Source organism: Bufo gargarizans, chromosome 1 (assembly GCF_014858855.1).
Source record: "Bufo gargarizans isolate SCDJY-AF-19 chromosome 1, ASM1485885v1, whole genome shotgun sequence".
Classification (NCBI taxonomy): Eukaryota; Metazoa; Chordata; class Amphibia; order Anura; family Bufonidae; genus Bufo; species Bufo gargarizans.
The window spans coordinates 723,782,322-723,796,216 of NC_058080.1; the positions used below are offsets into that span (position 1 = coordinate 723,782,322).

At 44.3% G+C, this 13,895-nt stretch overlaps 1 protein-coding gene across 1 annotated transcript; it reads right to left on the minus strand.

The window, feature by feature from the left end:
• Window positions 1-11,691: 11,691 nt before the first annotated feature.
• Window positions 11,692-13,612, minus strand: AMER2 (APC membrane recruitment protein 2). Its single transcript, XM_044292665.1, has 2 exons — window positions 12,739-13,612; window positions 11,692-12,567 (listed from the first exon to the last, which is right to left on the minus strand). Exons 1-2 carry the CDS (start codon window positions 13,577-13,579, stop codon window positions 11,714-11,716), a joined length of 1,695 nt encoding a protein of 564 aa, XP_044148600.1. The 5' UTR covers window positions 13,580-13,612; the 3' UTR covers window positions 11,692-11,713.
• Window positions 13,613-13,895: the final 283 nt, after the last annotated feature.

Genomic DNA, 13,895 nt, shown 5'->3' on the forward strand with positions numbered 1-13,895 from the left:
GAACAATGAGAGGGACTGTCTACCGTAATGCCTGCAGAATGTCTCCTGCACAAAGGAAGGCCGGACATAGCAGGGGCCCCTGATTTCACATACAGTTACAAGAAAAAGTATGTGAACCCTTTGGAGTGATATGGATTTCTGCACAAATTGGTCATAAAATGTGATCTGATCTTCATCTAAGTCACAACAATAGACAATCGCAGTCTGCTTAAACTAATAACACACAAAGAATTAAATGTTACCATGTTTTTATTGAACACACCATGTAAACATTCACAGTGCAGGTGGAAAAAGTATGTGAACCCTTGGATTTAATAACTGGTTCAACCTCCTTTGGCAGCAATAACTTCAACCAAACGTTTCCTGTAGTTGCAGATCAGACGTGCACAACGGTCAGGAGTAATTCTTGATCATTCCTCTTTACAGACTGTTTCAGTTCAGCAATATTCTTGGGATGTCTGGTGTGAATCGCTTTCTTGAGGTCATGCCACAGCATCTCAATCAGGTTGAGGTCAGGACTCTGACTGGGCCTCTCCAGAAGGAGTATTTTCTTCTGTTTAAGACATTCTGTTGTTGGTTTACTTCTATGCTTTGGGTCGTTGTCCTGTTGCAACACCCATCTTCTGTTGAGCTTCAGCTGGTGGGCAGATGGCCTTAAGTTCTCCTGCAAAATGTTTTGATAAACTTGGGAATTCATTTTTATTTCGATGACAGCAATCCGTCCAGGCCCTGATGCAGCAAAGCAGCCCAAACCATGATGCCCCCACCACCATACTTCACAGTTGGGATGAGGTTTTGATGTTGGTGTGCTGTGCCTCTTTTTCTCCACACATAGTGTTGTGTGTTTCTTCCAAACAACTCAACTTTGGTTTCATCTGTCCACAGAATACTTCACCAGTACTGCTGTGGAACATCCAGGTGCTCTTGTGCAAACTGTAAACGTGCAGCAGTGGCTTCCTCTGTGGTATCCTCCCATGAAATCCATTCTTGTTTAGTGTTTTACATATCGTAGATTCGCTAACAGGGATGTTAGCATATGCCAGAGACTTTTGTAAGTCTTTAGCTGACATTCTAGGATTCTTCTTCACCTCATTGAGCAGTCTGCGCTGTGCTCTTGCAGTCATCTTTACATGAAGGCCACTCCTAGGGAGAGTAGCAGCAGTGCTGAACTTTCTCCATTTATAGACAATTTGTCTTACCGTGGACTGATGAACAGCAAGGCTTTTGGAGATACTTTTATAACTCTTTCCTGCTTTATGCAAGTCAACAATTCTTAATCGTAGGTCTTCTGAGAGCTCTTTTGTGGAAGGCATCATTCACATCAGGCAATGCTTCTTGTGAAAAGCAAACCCAGAACTAGTGTGTGTTTTTTATAGGGCAGGGCAGCTGTAACCAACATCTCCAATCTCATCTCATTGATTGGACTCCAGTTGGCTGACACCTCACTCCAATTAGCTCTTGGAGATGTCATTAGTCTAGGGGTTCACACACTTTTTCCACCTGCACTGTGAATGTTTACATAGTGTGTTCAATAAAAACATGGTAACATTTAATTATTTGTGTGTTTTTAGTTTAAGCAGACTGTGATTGTTTATTGTTGTGACTTAGATGAAGATCAGATCACATTTTATGACCAATTTGTGCAGAAATCCATATCATTCCAAAGGGTTCACATACTTTTTCTTGCAACTGTATAGGCAAAACCTGTGCATCTGGATTTATCATTCCCCCCACAACAGTTTTCTGGCGTAAAAAAGTCGCAAATACCGTAGTTTGTGACTTTTTAAATGGCAAAATTTTTTCTCCACTTCCCTTGCCACTTTCCTAAAAAGGGATGGAGCGGGGAGGGGGCGTGCCCCCATCACGTTTATCTTTTTTTTTTACGCCAGGGGCTGGCAGAGATTTCAGTTTAGGCGCATGAACCTAAATTATGATGAGGCGTAAACTACAGTACAGACCAAAAGTTTGAACACACCTTCTCATTCAAAGAGTTTTCTTTATTTTCATGACTATGAAAATTGTAGATTCACACTGAAGGCATCAAAACTATGAATTAACACATGTGGAATTATATACATAACAAAAAAGTGTGAAACTACTGAAAATATGTCATATTCTAGGTTCTTCAAATTAGCCACCTTTTGCTTTGATTACTGCTTTGCACACTCTTGGCATTCTCTTGATGAGCTACAAGAGGTAGTCACCTGAAATGGTTTTCACTTCACAGGTGTGCCCTGTCAGGTTTAATAAGTGGGATTTCTTGCCTTATAAATGGGGTTGGGACCATCAGTTGCGTTGTGGAGAAGTCAGGTGGATACACAGCTGATAGTCCTACTGAATAGACTTTTAGAATTTGTATTATGGCAAGAAAAAAGCAGCTAAGTAAAGAAAAACGAGTGGCCATCATTACTTTAAGAAATGATGGTCAGTCAGTGCTAAAAATTAGGAAAACTTTGAAAGTGTCCCCAAGTGCAGTCACAAAAACCATCAAGCGCTACAAAGAAACTGGCTCACATGCGGACCGCCCCAGGAAAGGAAGACCAAGAGTCACCTCTGCTGCGGAGGATAAGTTCATCCGAGTCACCAGCCTCAGAAATCGCAGGTTAACAGCAGCTCAGATTAGAGACCAGGTCAATGCCACACAGAGTTCTAGCAGCAGACACATCTCTAGAACAACTGTTAAGAGGAGACTGTGTGAATCAGGCCTTCATGGTAGAATATCTGCTAGGAAACCACTGCTAAGGACAGGCAACAAGCAGAAGAGACTTGTTTGGGCTAAAGAACACAAGGAATGGACATTAGACCAATGGAAATCTGTGCTTTGGTCTGATGAGTCCAAATTTGAGATCTTTGGTTCCAACCACCGTGTCTTTGTGCGACGCAGAAAAAGTGAACGGATGGACTCTACATGCCTGGTTCCCACCGTGAAGCATGGAGGAGGAGGTGTGATGGTGTGGGGGTGCTTTGCTGGTGACACTGTTGGGGATTTATTCAAAATTGAAGGCATACTGAACCAGCATGGCTACCACAGCATCTTGCAGCGGCATGCTATTCCATCTGGTTTGCGTTTAGTTGGACCATCATTTATTTTTCAACAGGACAATGACCCCAAACACACCTCCAGGCTGTGTAAGGGCTATTTGACCATGAAGGAGAGTGATGGGGTGCTGCGCCAGATGACCTGGACTCCACACTCACCGGACCTGAATCCAATCGAGATGGTTTGGGATGAGCTGGACCGCAGAGTGAAGGCAAAAGGGCCAACAAGTGCTAAGCATCTCTGGGAACTCCTTCAAGACTGTTGGAAGACCATTTCAGGTGACTACCTCTTGAAGCTCATCAAGAGAATGCCAAGAGTGTGCAAAGCAGTAATCAAAGCAAAAGGTGGCTACTTTGAAGAACCTAGAATATGACATATTTTCAGTTGTTTCACACGTTTTTGTTATGTATATAATTCCACATGTGTTAATTCATAGTTTTGATGCCTTCAGTGTGAATCTACAATTTTCATAGTCATGAAAATAAAGAAAACTCTTTGAATGAGAAGGTGTGTCCAAACTTTTGGTCTGTACTGTATGTCATAAATTAGGCACAGCCTCCACCAGCACACGGGGGTATCATACACCGGTGTAAAAGGCTGGTCTCTGATAAATTCCCCCCAGTGAAATATATGTACAGATATAGCAGGGCTGAGTTTGTGAATGCAGCAGAGTGGAATTTGCCATGTTATGTAATGTACCTGAGAAATGTGAATTAGGCCTCAGGCACATGACCGTGTTTTTGGCCCGTGTGCGATTCGCATTTTTCTGTGAATCGTATGTGGACCCATTCATTTTTATTCACGGCCATTCCGCAAATTATAGAGGATGTCTTATTCTTGTCCGTCTTGTGGACAAGTATAGTCAAGGAAAGTGTGGCATGCAGATGGCCGGTATCCGTATTTTGGGGATCTGCAGTTTATGGACAGCAAAATAAATACAGTCGTGTGGATGTAGCCTTATGTATAATATTATTAGTGCTGTAATCCCAAAAAACGTGCAGTTGTAGCAGTGCTGAAGGTGTCAGATGTAATTAATATTATGATTAGTGTTGAGCGAACTTGTGTTTTAAATTCGGCGTCTAAAGTTCGGGATCGTGCTATCGAAGAATTGCGTTATGGATTCTAAATTCCGTTACGGTCTATGGTAGCGGAATCCATAACTCGATTCTTCGATAACCCGAACTTTGGAAGCCGAACTTAAAACACAAGTTCGCTCAACACTAATTATGATGTGCCATCTGAAGTCTTCCAAGGGTTCTTGTCTTTCATCTTAAGGGCTCATGTACACGACCGTATGTATTTTGCGGTCAGCTGGCCCCTGATAGAACAGTGCTATCCTTGTCTGTAATGCGGACAATAATAGGATTTGTTCTATTTTTTGGCGGAACGGGCATACAGACATACGGAAACGAAATGCAAACAAACTTATTTCCATTTTTTTGCTGAACCATTGAAGTGAATGGTTCCGCATACGGGCTGCAAAAAAACGGAACAGACACAGAAAGAAATTACAGTCGTGTGCATGAGCCCTAAAAGAGGAACCCAGGATTTCGTTATTGATCATCTAACCCAGGGTCCAACACCTCGATGATCAGCTCTTTCAGTGTACTTCCGCTGATAGGCATAGTGAGGGGTGTCAGACTCCAGAAGATTAGATACTGATGGCCTATCCTGAGGTTAGACCATCAATAAGAAAGTCCTGGAATACCCCTTTAAGTTAGTTAGTTATTACAGTACACAAAAATTACTGAGCTCTGCTACATCGGTACATATGTCAACATAGCTTTCTGCAAAAGCATTTGCTTCAAACACATTATAACCTAGAAACACTCTGCACTAGAACATTTCCTTGTGTCTGTGTTGTCAGTTATACCAGTTTTAGTAATAGCCGCCCATAAACTTGGGCAGGTATGAATAAGGGCCTATTAACATGGGCTGATACACCGGGCAATGATTGGGAATGAACTGTTTGTTCCTGACCTTTGCCTGCTTGTTCAGCAGCATTTACATTCAGCAATCATCCCCTCTGTATGTGGATGGACGGTCATTACTACGATCATTCATCCCCATATAGGACCATTGTTGGCAGCCCACCCCTGTTTACTCAGAGTGATCGGCTGCCGAAAAAATATGATTTTAGGCGTCAAATAAAAGATGGGGTCATTTGTGCCTTTAGAGTCCTCTCCTGCATAACGTAAACGGGACGGATCCGTTTTGCAGCCCATAGACTTCTATTATGACGGAATGAATAACTGAATGCCTCTAAAGGCATTCCGTTATGCATTCCGTCATGGAATTGCGTTATGGTCCGTGGTAACGGAATCCATAACGCAATTCAGTAAATACCACAACACGAACCCGCACACGAACTTATGAAAATATGAAATTCGCTCATCTCTAGTCATCATGGACCTGGACATGTGAATAAAGCCTCATGCACACGTCCGTGGAACACGGACCGCGTGATACCGGCCTGGATTTCTTCTGAGTGCAGGAGCGCACGGCATCATTGGTTGCTATGACACCGTGCGCTCATACCAGTGCATTACTGTACTGCGGCGGCAGCAGGAAGCGCACAGCGTCATAACAACCAATGACGCCGTGCGCTCCTGCACTCAGAAGAAATCCAGGCCGGTATCACACGGTCCGTGTTCCACAGACGCGTGCACGAGGCTTAAGGCTTTACAAGAGGCAATTATCGGGAACAAGTCATTCAATAAATGTGCATCAAAATTTGAAAATCCTCAATTTTCCTCCAAAAAAATCGGTCCACAGCCCATCTTGGGTCAATGTAAGTCGGCCAAAAGGCACATGGATCATTTGGTGAAAGATCGGGATCTCTCCCTGCACATAAGGGTTCATGCACACAAAATTGTGACTTGCAAACTGCGGGTCCGCAATATACGGACCCCCGCCATTGTTGCACCACATCATGGATGCGGACCCATTCACTTGAATGGGTCCGCAATCCGTAAGGTGCGGAACTGAGGCATAAAACCCCTAAGGAGTTTTCTCTCCGTGCCTACGGGTTTCTCTCCGTGCCTCCGCACTGCAAAAAAATAGAACATGTTCTATTTTTTTGCGGTGTAGACGGATCACGGACCCATTCAACTAGAATGGGTCTGGATCCGTCTGCGGCAGCTGCACGGATGTTGCCCGTGCATTGGGGACCGCAAATTGCAACGGCCGTGTGCATGAGCACTAAGGCGGTATCAGCAGATAAATATGATAACAGAGAACAGCAGAGCGTTCTGCCATACATGTATTGCAGGGGTCAGAAACCTCCGGGACTCCAGCGGCTGTGAAACCACAACTCCCAGCATGCACACTTGCTCAGCTGTTGGTGTAAAGGAGGATTCTGGGAGTTGTAGTTGCAGAACAGCAGCAGCTGGTTGTATGCTGCTCATTATCACCTGTTATCCCGGTAATGCCCTTAATGGCCTCTAGAGGGCAATAAGGGAGACTGGTAAACCAGGCTTCTTTTGTTAGGCGGGGTGGGGGAGAACATGAAGCAATGCATTCTGGGCAGGACCCTCTCCGATGAATTAACCCCCCTGTGGCCTTATGGTTTCCTATTGTTAATGCAGTCGCAGAACGGATTTAATCAGTGATTACAGAGATCATGCTGTAAAAAGTAATCTTTAATGAAACACCAGTCTACTATATACGGTGCCTGTACAGGAGATTTCATTCTATGGCACAGCGGCCTCAGCCCATGACGGCCATCTGTTAGTGATATGCAATGACATTAGTCCACTACTTGCCAATCAGACACACATAGAAAATATAAAAATAGTCACATATATTAAATTGTGGTTATTTCTGGGGCCCTTAGTACTCCGCGTTGGCTCTAAGGAAAGTCACCATTGTGCATATGTACACCGTAACCTCCTCGCCCCCACAGATATTCACATATTTACAGCATACACGGGAAGGGAATGAATTTGGTCCATACAAGTGCTGTACAGTGTATAAAAAAAAAGAATAGATCTGATTTATAGTTTGTACAGTGCTGGCTGCGTCTCCCCCACGTAAGGAACGAGCATCCAATATATCTCTGCGTATCTACAGTGAATGGCTAGGTATGGCTATGGACATTGGACCCGGCATAGTCTAACATGAAACAAACCAAGCAACGTGGCGCAACGACAAGTCCAGGACTAGAGAAACCTCTTTGAAAAACAGCGCCACTCCTGTCCGCAAGTTGTGCGTGGTATTGCAACTCAGACCGCTTCAACTCGGTAAAGGAGGAGAGAATATTTAAAAGAAGAAAAACTACCACAAGAGGACACAGTTTTAAATTAGAGGGGCAAAAGTTTAAAAGTAATATCAGGAAGTATTACTTTACTGAGAGAGTAGTGGATGCATGGAATAGCCTTCCTGCAGAAGTGGTAGCTGCAAATACAGTGAAGGAGTTTAAGCATGCATGGGATAGGCATAAGGCCATCCTTCATATAAGATAGGGCCAGGGACTATTCATAGGATTCAGATATATTGGGCAGACTAGATGGGCCAAATGGTTCTTATCTGCCGACACATTCTACACATTCTATGTTTCACTTCAATGGAGCTGAGCTGTAATACCAGACAAGATCCAAGGACGGGTGTGGCGCTGTTCCTAGAAGAAAGGAGTAATGTTTTGCTAATCCTAGACAACTTCTTTAACCTTTTCAACCGTAGGCATATTTAAAGGGGTTGTGCAGCGCTAGTATTTTGGTGATATAGGTCATCAGTATCAGATCGGCGGGGGTTGGGTCCGACACCTGCCAATCAGCTGTTTGAAGAGGCCGCTGCGCTTGTGCAAGGGCTGCGGCTTCTGCATGCCCTCTAGTGGCGGTGCAGTGTAACTACAGCTTTCTCTTCCATTTGCTTGAATGGGACAAACAGCTCTAATTACACTGCAAGTGAGAGGGCGTGCCGTTAAAGAGTGCAGTGGATGCAGTGCTCGCACAAGTGCAGCGGCCTCTTCAAACAACACTGAGTCAGACCCCCGCCGATCTGATATTGGTGACATATTTTGAGGAAAGGTCATCAATATACTAGCGCTGCACAGCCCTTTTAACCATCTGTATTCCATATGTAACGCCAAGAGGCTCTCAGGCTCTACAGAATCAAACATACAGCACTACAGATCTTAATGGTACTGGAGGTTCGGTTCAATAGACCCATTGGGACTCCGGATATTACATCCAGAATACAGGCGGTTAAACTAGAGGGCTAGAACACTCATCTGAATGAGGCCTTAAAGGGGTTGTGTCATCTCAAGCACTGGTGGCAATTGCTAGGATATGCCACCATTGTTTGATATCTCTGGGACTCGCACCTACCTCTAGAACGGAGCCCAAAAAGTGAAGGAGAGCGGACCGCTCATGTGCAGCGACCTTCCATTCTTTTCTATGGGACTGCTGAAAATAGTCGAGCAGCAACCTCAGCTAGTTTCGAAAGCTCCTTAGAAAATAACAGGAAGCATCCCGCGCAAGAGCTGCCACCGCTCTGTTTACTTCTATGGGGCTGACGGAAAGAGCTTGCGGGCTGCCATCTTTAGTAAGGTAGACTCACCCATCCGGTGATGCACAGGTAAGCCCTTACCTGTGCCTGTGCCGGGAGCCGGTCTGAAATCAAATGCAGTCACCGGGAGCAGGCAGTTCCGAGAACAGCTGCCGGGGGCCTTCATCGGGCTGTTCTTGGAACTGCCTGCTCCCGGTGACTGCATTTGATTTCAGACTCGGCTTACCTGTGCATCGCTGGACGGGTGAGTCTACCTTACTAAAGATGGCAGCCCGCATGTGTTCGCTGACGAACACTGCGAACTGACCATCACTGTTGGTGGCATATCTTCGTGATATGCCACCAATGCTTGACATGACACAACCCCCTTAAGGCCCCCATACACATTAGGCCGGGTTAACATCATTGTTTATTTTTCCGTTCTTTTGATCCGTCAGGAGAACAATAAGAAAAAAGAAAAAAATTTACCCTGTAAAAAAAACTAAACGATCCTGAGTATCAGTTATGCACATTTGGCATACGTTTGAGCCATTTGTATGTGAGATGCAATATTTTAGATGGAAAAAACGTCCTGCATGCAAGACTTTTTTTCCTTCCAAAATAACGGATCTCTGACAGAAATTGCTGAAACGGATGCAAACTGATGCTCAGCATTTGTTTTTTATACAGGATCAGTTTTTTTCCAGATCAGATCAGAAGTACGGAAAAATAAACAGTGATGTGAACCCGGCCTTAGTGGCTTTGGATGACTAATGTGTATGGGAGCTTCCAACTATCTTCAACAGATGACGTCTGGAGGGAAGGATTGGGCAAACTATTATTGTTTTTCACCCGATCCTTATGTTCTCCTAAGAGATAAGCCGCCTCCTGAAATGTCTGGCAACGGTTCTCTCCTCTCACTGACAACACATACTTGCTCTGTCTAACCATACATGTATGTGTATGGGGGAGTCGGGAGAGACAGCTGGTGACTGAATGATCGTTAGGGTAATAGCTTTTGAATGTATTGGGCAGATTTAGTGTTAAACTGCCAATTGCAAATGAAAGAAAAGTCATGTTTTTTTTTAACATAGGGCTCTTCAATACTTTAAAGGGGTTCTCCAGGAATTAATAAAATACAAATATTTAAATATTACTTTATTATAAATATATTACCAAATAACTTTCATTAGTTGTAGTGCCTCGTTTTGTCTAGGGAGCAATCATTAGGAGAAATAAAATGGCCGCCATCCTACTAGTGCACACAGAACCTGTCCTAATCACACAGCAGGACGAATTACTTCACAACACTGAGGTAAAGAGCTGCCTAATCCTCCTCCCTGCTGTACCTGTCAGTGGTTATGATCCTGAATACAGCTGATAAGATCTCCAGCTGAATCTCTGTAGGAATGGAGTTTATGAGGAGACATGAAGTACAGAGAGGACGGACAGGACAGACTGTGGTAATGGAGACTGCATACAAGTGCTGCTGATCGTTATCCCCACCCCCACCTCCTCTCTGTACTTCATGTCTCCTCATGAGCTCCATTCCTATAAAGATTCAGCTGGAGATCTTATCAGCTGTATTCATTCAGGATCATAATCCCTGACAAGTAGAGCAGAGAGGAGGATGAGGCAGCTCTTTAACTCTGTGCTCTGAAGTAACTTGTGCTGCAGTGTGATTAGGACAGGTTTGGTGTGTACTAATAGGACGGCGGCCATTTTATCTCTCCTGATTGCTCCACAGATAAAATTAGCCATTCTAACGAATGGAAGGTATTTAGGAATATATTTATAATAAAGTAATATTTCTGTATTCTCATTTTATTAATTCCTGGAGAACCCCTTTAAGGGAGACATAAAAAATGTCTAAAAGGAGGAGTCTCTTTGCTGCCCATAGCAACCAATCAGAGCGCAGGTTTAATTTTATATTCTGCTCCTGAAAAATGAAAGCTGAGCTGTGATTGGTTGGAATGGGCAACAGAGCAGTTTTTCTTTCAGTTTAGCAAATCTGCCCATTTGTTGCCAACAGCAACCAATCAGAACACAGCATTCATTTTATATTCTTCTCTTAAAAAATTAAAGCTGCTCTGTGATTGGTTGGAATGGGCAACAGAGACAGTTTTCTTTCATTTTAATAAATGTGCCCCTTTGTTGCCAACAGCAACCAATCAGAACGCAGCTTTCATTTCATAATCTGTTCTTGAAAAATGGAATCTGAGCTGTGATTGGTTGCTATGGGCGAAAAAGCATTTTTCTTTTACACACTTATGATAAATCTGCCCCGGTCCAGGCCTTTGATTAGATTAGAAAGTACGCACATTACTGATCATAATGGCAAACACATAAAGGGGTTGTCCACCCACATACTAAAACTGCAGTACTAAGCGATAGAGCCAGAAATTGGGTAGTTACTGAACGTTACTCCAGATAGGACACCTGCACCCCTTCTACCAGGCACCTTCAATACACTGGGAGTAAAAGACTACCACCCTCTTCCACATGCATTCCACCTGGTGTGTACTCAGTCGCACATCAATACAATAGAAGGGGTGGGGACGTCGTAACAAAGAGATGGCTGTCTAAAGATGGACATTCCATCTATCACTATGGTACATGATCCTATAGATCCAATTCTATTTTGATGAGGGGTTTCGTTAATATTTCAAGCATTTCACCACCTCATGGCACACATATGGTTATAACTCACCTATGACATAGGTGGCATCCTCATACCACCAGGCCCTAAAGTCTTTTTACAAAAACACCTCACCTATGATCATTATTTTTGGCAAAATGATTCAACTCTTGCTATTAAGCTGAACTTTGCATCCCTGACTGAGAAACTGGCTATGAAATGAAATCTATGAATAAAAGACATATTAAAAAAAAATCATCATCATCCAAGGTCTACAATGTTTTAGGACGCACACCATGAGCATGACAGACTTTTCGGGGTTAACATATCGGAAATGGACGCCATTTACCACAAAAAAAAGTACAAATTTAAAAAGACAAAGAAAAAAAAGTGACAAAATGTTAATCCTTGTAGGTGGATAAAATTTGACCTGGGTTGTATATTTAGTAAGTTTTTTTTGTTTGTTTTTTTATTATCTTCTCAGTTTCCTGCTTGTCCATAAGACAGTAGCGGCTCTCAGCAAACTGAGCTATCCATAACAGTTCCGGTTATTTCCTGGCGGGTTCATGCAATGCTGTTTTACCTGAAGGTCCCGTTATGACCTTATTACTGACCCGTCTGACAAGTACTTTGGAAACTGGGATTTTCGTTCTGGGAAGTTCGCTTTTTACTGGGTGATGCTGTGCGGCTGGCGGCGTAGTGCCAGTGTCAGCTGGCATGCTGGGGGAGTGAACGGGCAGGTGTTTAATGCTGATAGGTATTTTTGAGTCCTTTGTAAAATTTGCCTTGACAGGGCATGTGACAGTTACGGGAGAGAGTGGCTTGGCGTGTGTCTGGCAGGGTCTTTTCTCTTCCGCATGCGCTCTGGCTGTGTTTTCCTCAGGTTCTGTATATAGGTCATAGAGTGCATCTCCACTGCAGCTGTCTCTTGATAGGGCTTTCTTTCCCATACTCTTGGTGGGTTCTTCCTCTGGCCCTGGTATGGGTGAATCCCAATAACCTTCATCGCTATTACGAACAGAGTCTCTCTGCTCCTTCCCTCGACTTTTAACATCCCCTTTCTCATTAGAGTTAGCAGCAAGTTGTTTCAGCTTAGATGGTTTCACCACAGTTGAATCACAGGTGCCCTCGCTATGTTTTTCCTCCCATGAGGACTGTCTGCTAGTACTCACTTTTCTCACCTCTTTGCTCACGTCCTCCGGTTGCGGTATTATCCCCAAAAATTCTTGGATGTCATTATCATCTACCTGATCCGGACTTGCCATCTCCTCTCCACCTCCCTGATAGGCAACAATAGTTGGGGTCTTTTTGGAAATGGCTTTCTTGCCATTCCCATGGATAAGCCTCGCAGCGGTAGTGTTGCCTCCATCATCGTCCTGGTCGGCAATAATATCACCACATCCTGTAAGAGAGTCAAAGCTTTTCAGTGATGTAACATCAGCCAACATCAAACATATACGATCAAAAGATGGTTCAGAGGGTGGATCAACAGTAGAAGGGTCGGGGACTGCAATTTCTTGCCCACTATCACACTCGGGTTCAACAAAGGAAATATTGGTTATTGGAAGTTCACCTGTTATGTTCTCCTCCTTCTTTTCCTGTAGGGTCTCCTCCGCCGGTTCTGGTAGCTGGTCAGTGTGCTCCATATGCGGGCTACCTGCAGAATCTCCATCTTGGGGTTTGACCGATTGGTGTGATGAGCAAGGAGGTTCTTCTGTTGCTTTCAATTGATTGTCCTCAAGTGAGGTGGTGACTTCCCTGCTCTGTTCCTCACAGGGTAAATCAACCGTGAAAGTCTCTGCAGGTACTTCTGGTTCACACAAAGGTTTTTGTATTTCCTCCTTGATGCATTCTAAGCTTGCTGTCAAAGAACCGGACAGGATAAAGTCTGGTTGATTCTCTAGAGCCCCTTCTTTATCGTCCTTGTTATGTTTTTCCTTTCTGTTCCACCGTATGCTATTAAACAAGCCCTTCAGTCCCTTCTTTTGTCTGCTGCCAGATCTCTGTTCTGCATTCTCCCCTTTCACGTTCTCTAATTTCCCATTCTTTTTTAGCAAAGAAAAGAAAGTGTGTGATTTAGATACGGGGCTGCTGGGCGAAACATCTGTCTTTATTGTGACCGCCTGGCTGTTGGCATCTGTGCTGGTGGTATCGACAGCGGCAGCTTCCGATGGACTCTGCTCGTCTTTCTTGCTGTTCTCCAGCACAGCATCAGCTAATCCATCCAGGGTCTTGCTACGTACCATGCCCATTTTGCCCGTGCTCTTCCCATCTCCCTTGTTTTTCACCCCAAATATCGTTGGCATAGCGCTGCCCGATTTCCTCTTCCCGAATAATTTAAATGCAGTCTTATTAATCTTTCCTGATGGCTGCTCAGCTGCCGGGGACTCAGCACAATCACAATGCAAGTCCATGTTTGCCGTCTCCCTGATCCTGCCTCCTTCCTCCTGCAGACCCCCACAGATGCCTGATGCTGATTTTCTCACTGGCAGCTACTCTGCTGCTCCTGTTCATCGCTATGGCAACCAAGGGCGGGCGGGGGGGTTGGAGGGGGGGGATAAGCAGCTTTCGTCAGTAATGGGCTAGTGCCAGCTCGCTGTCACCCATTCTAAATCAGTCTGCAAACTGCAACCAAATCCAAGGCTTCCCCTTTATCTAAAAGGTTTATGTAACCCAAGCGCGGGTTTCGCTCCAGGTATACCCCTCGTGAGGCGATGCCTCCGGTTGCAG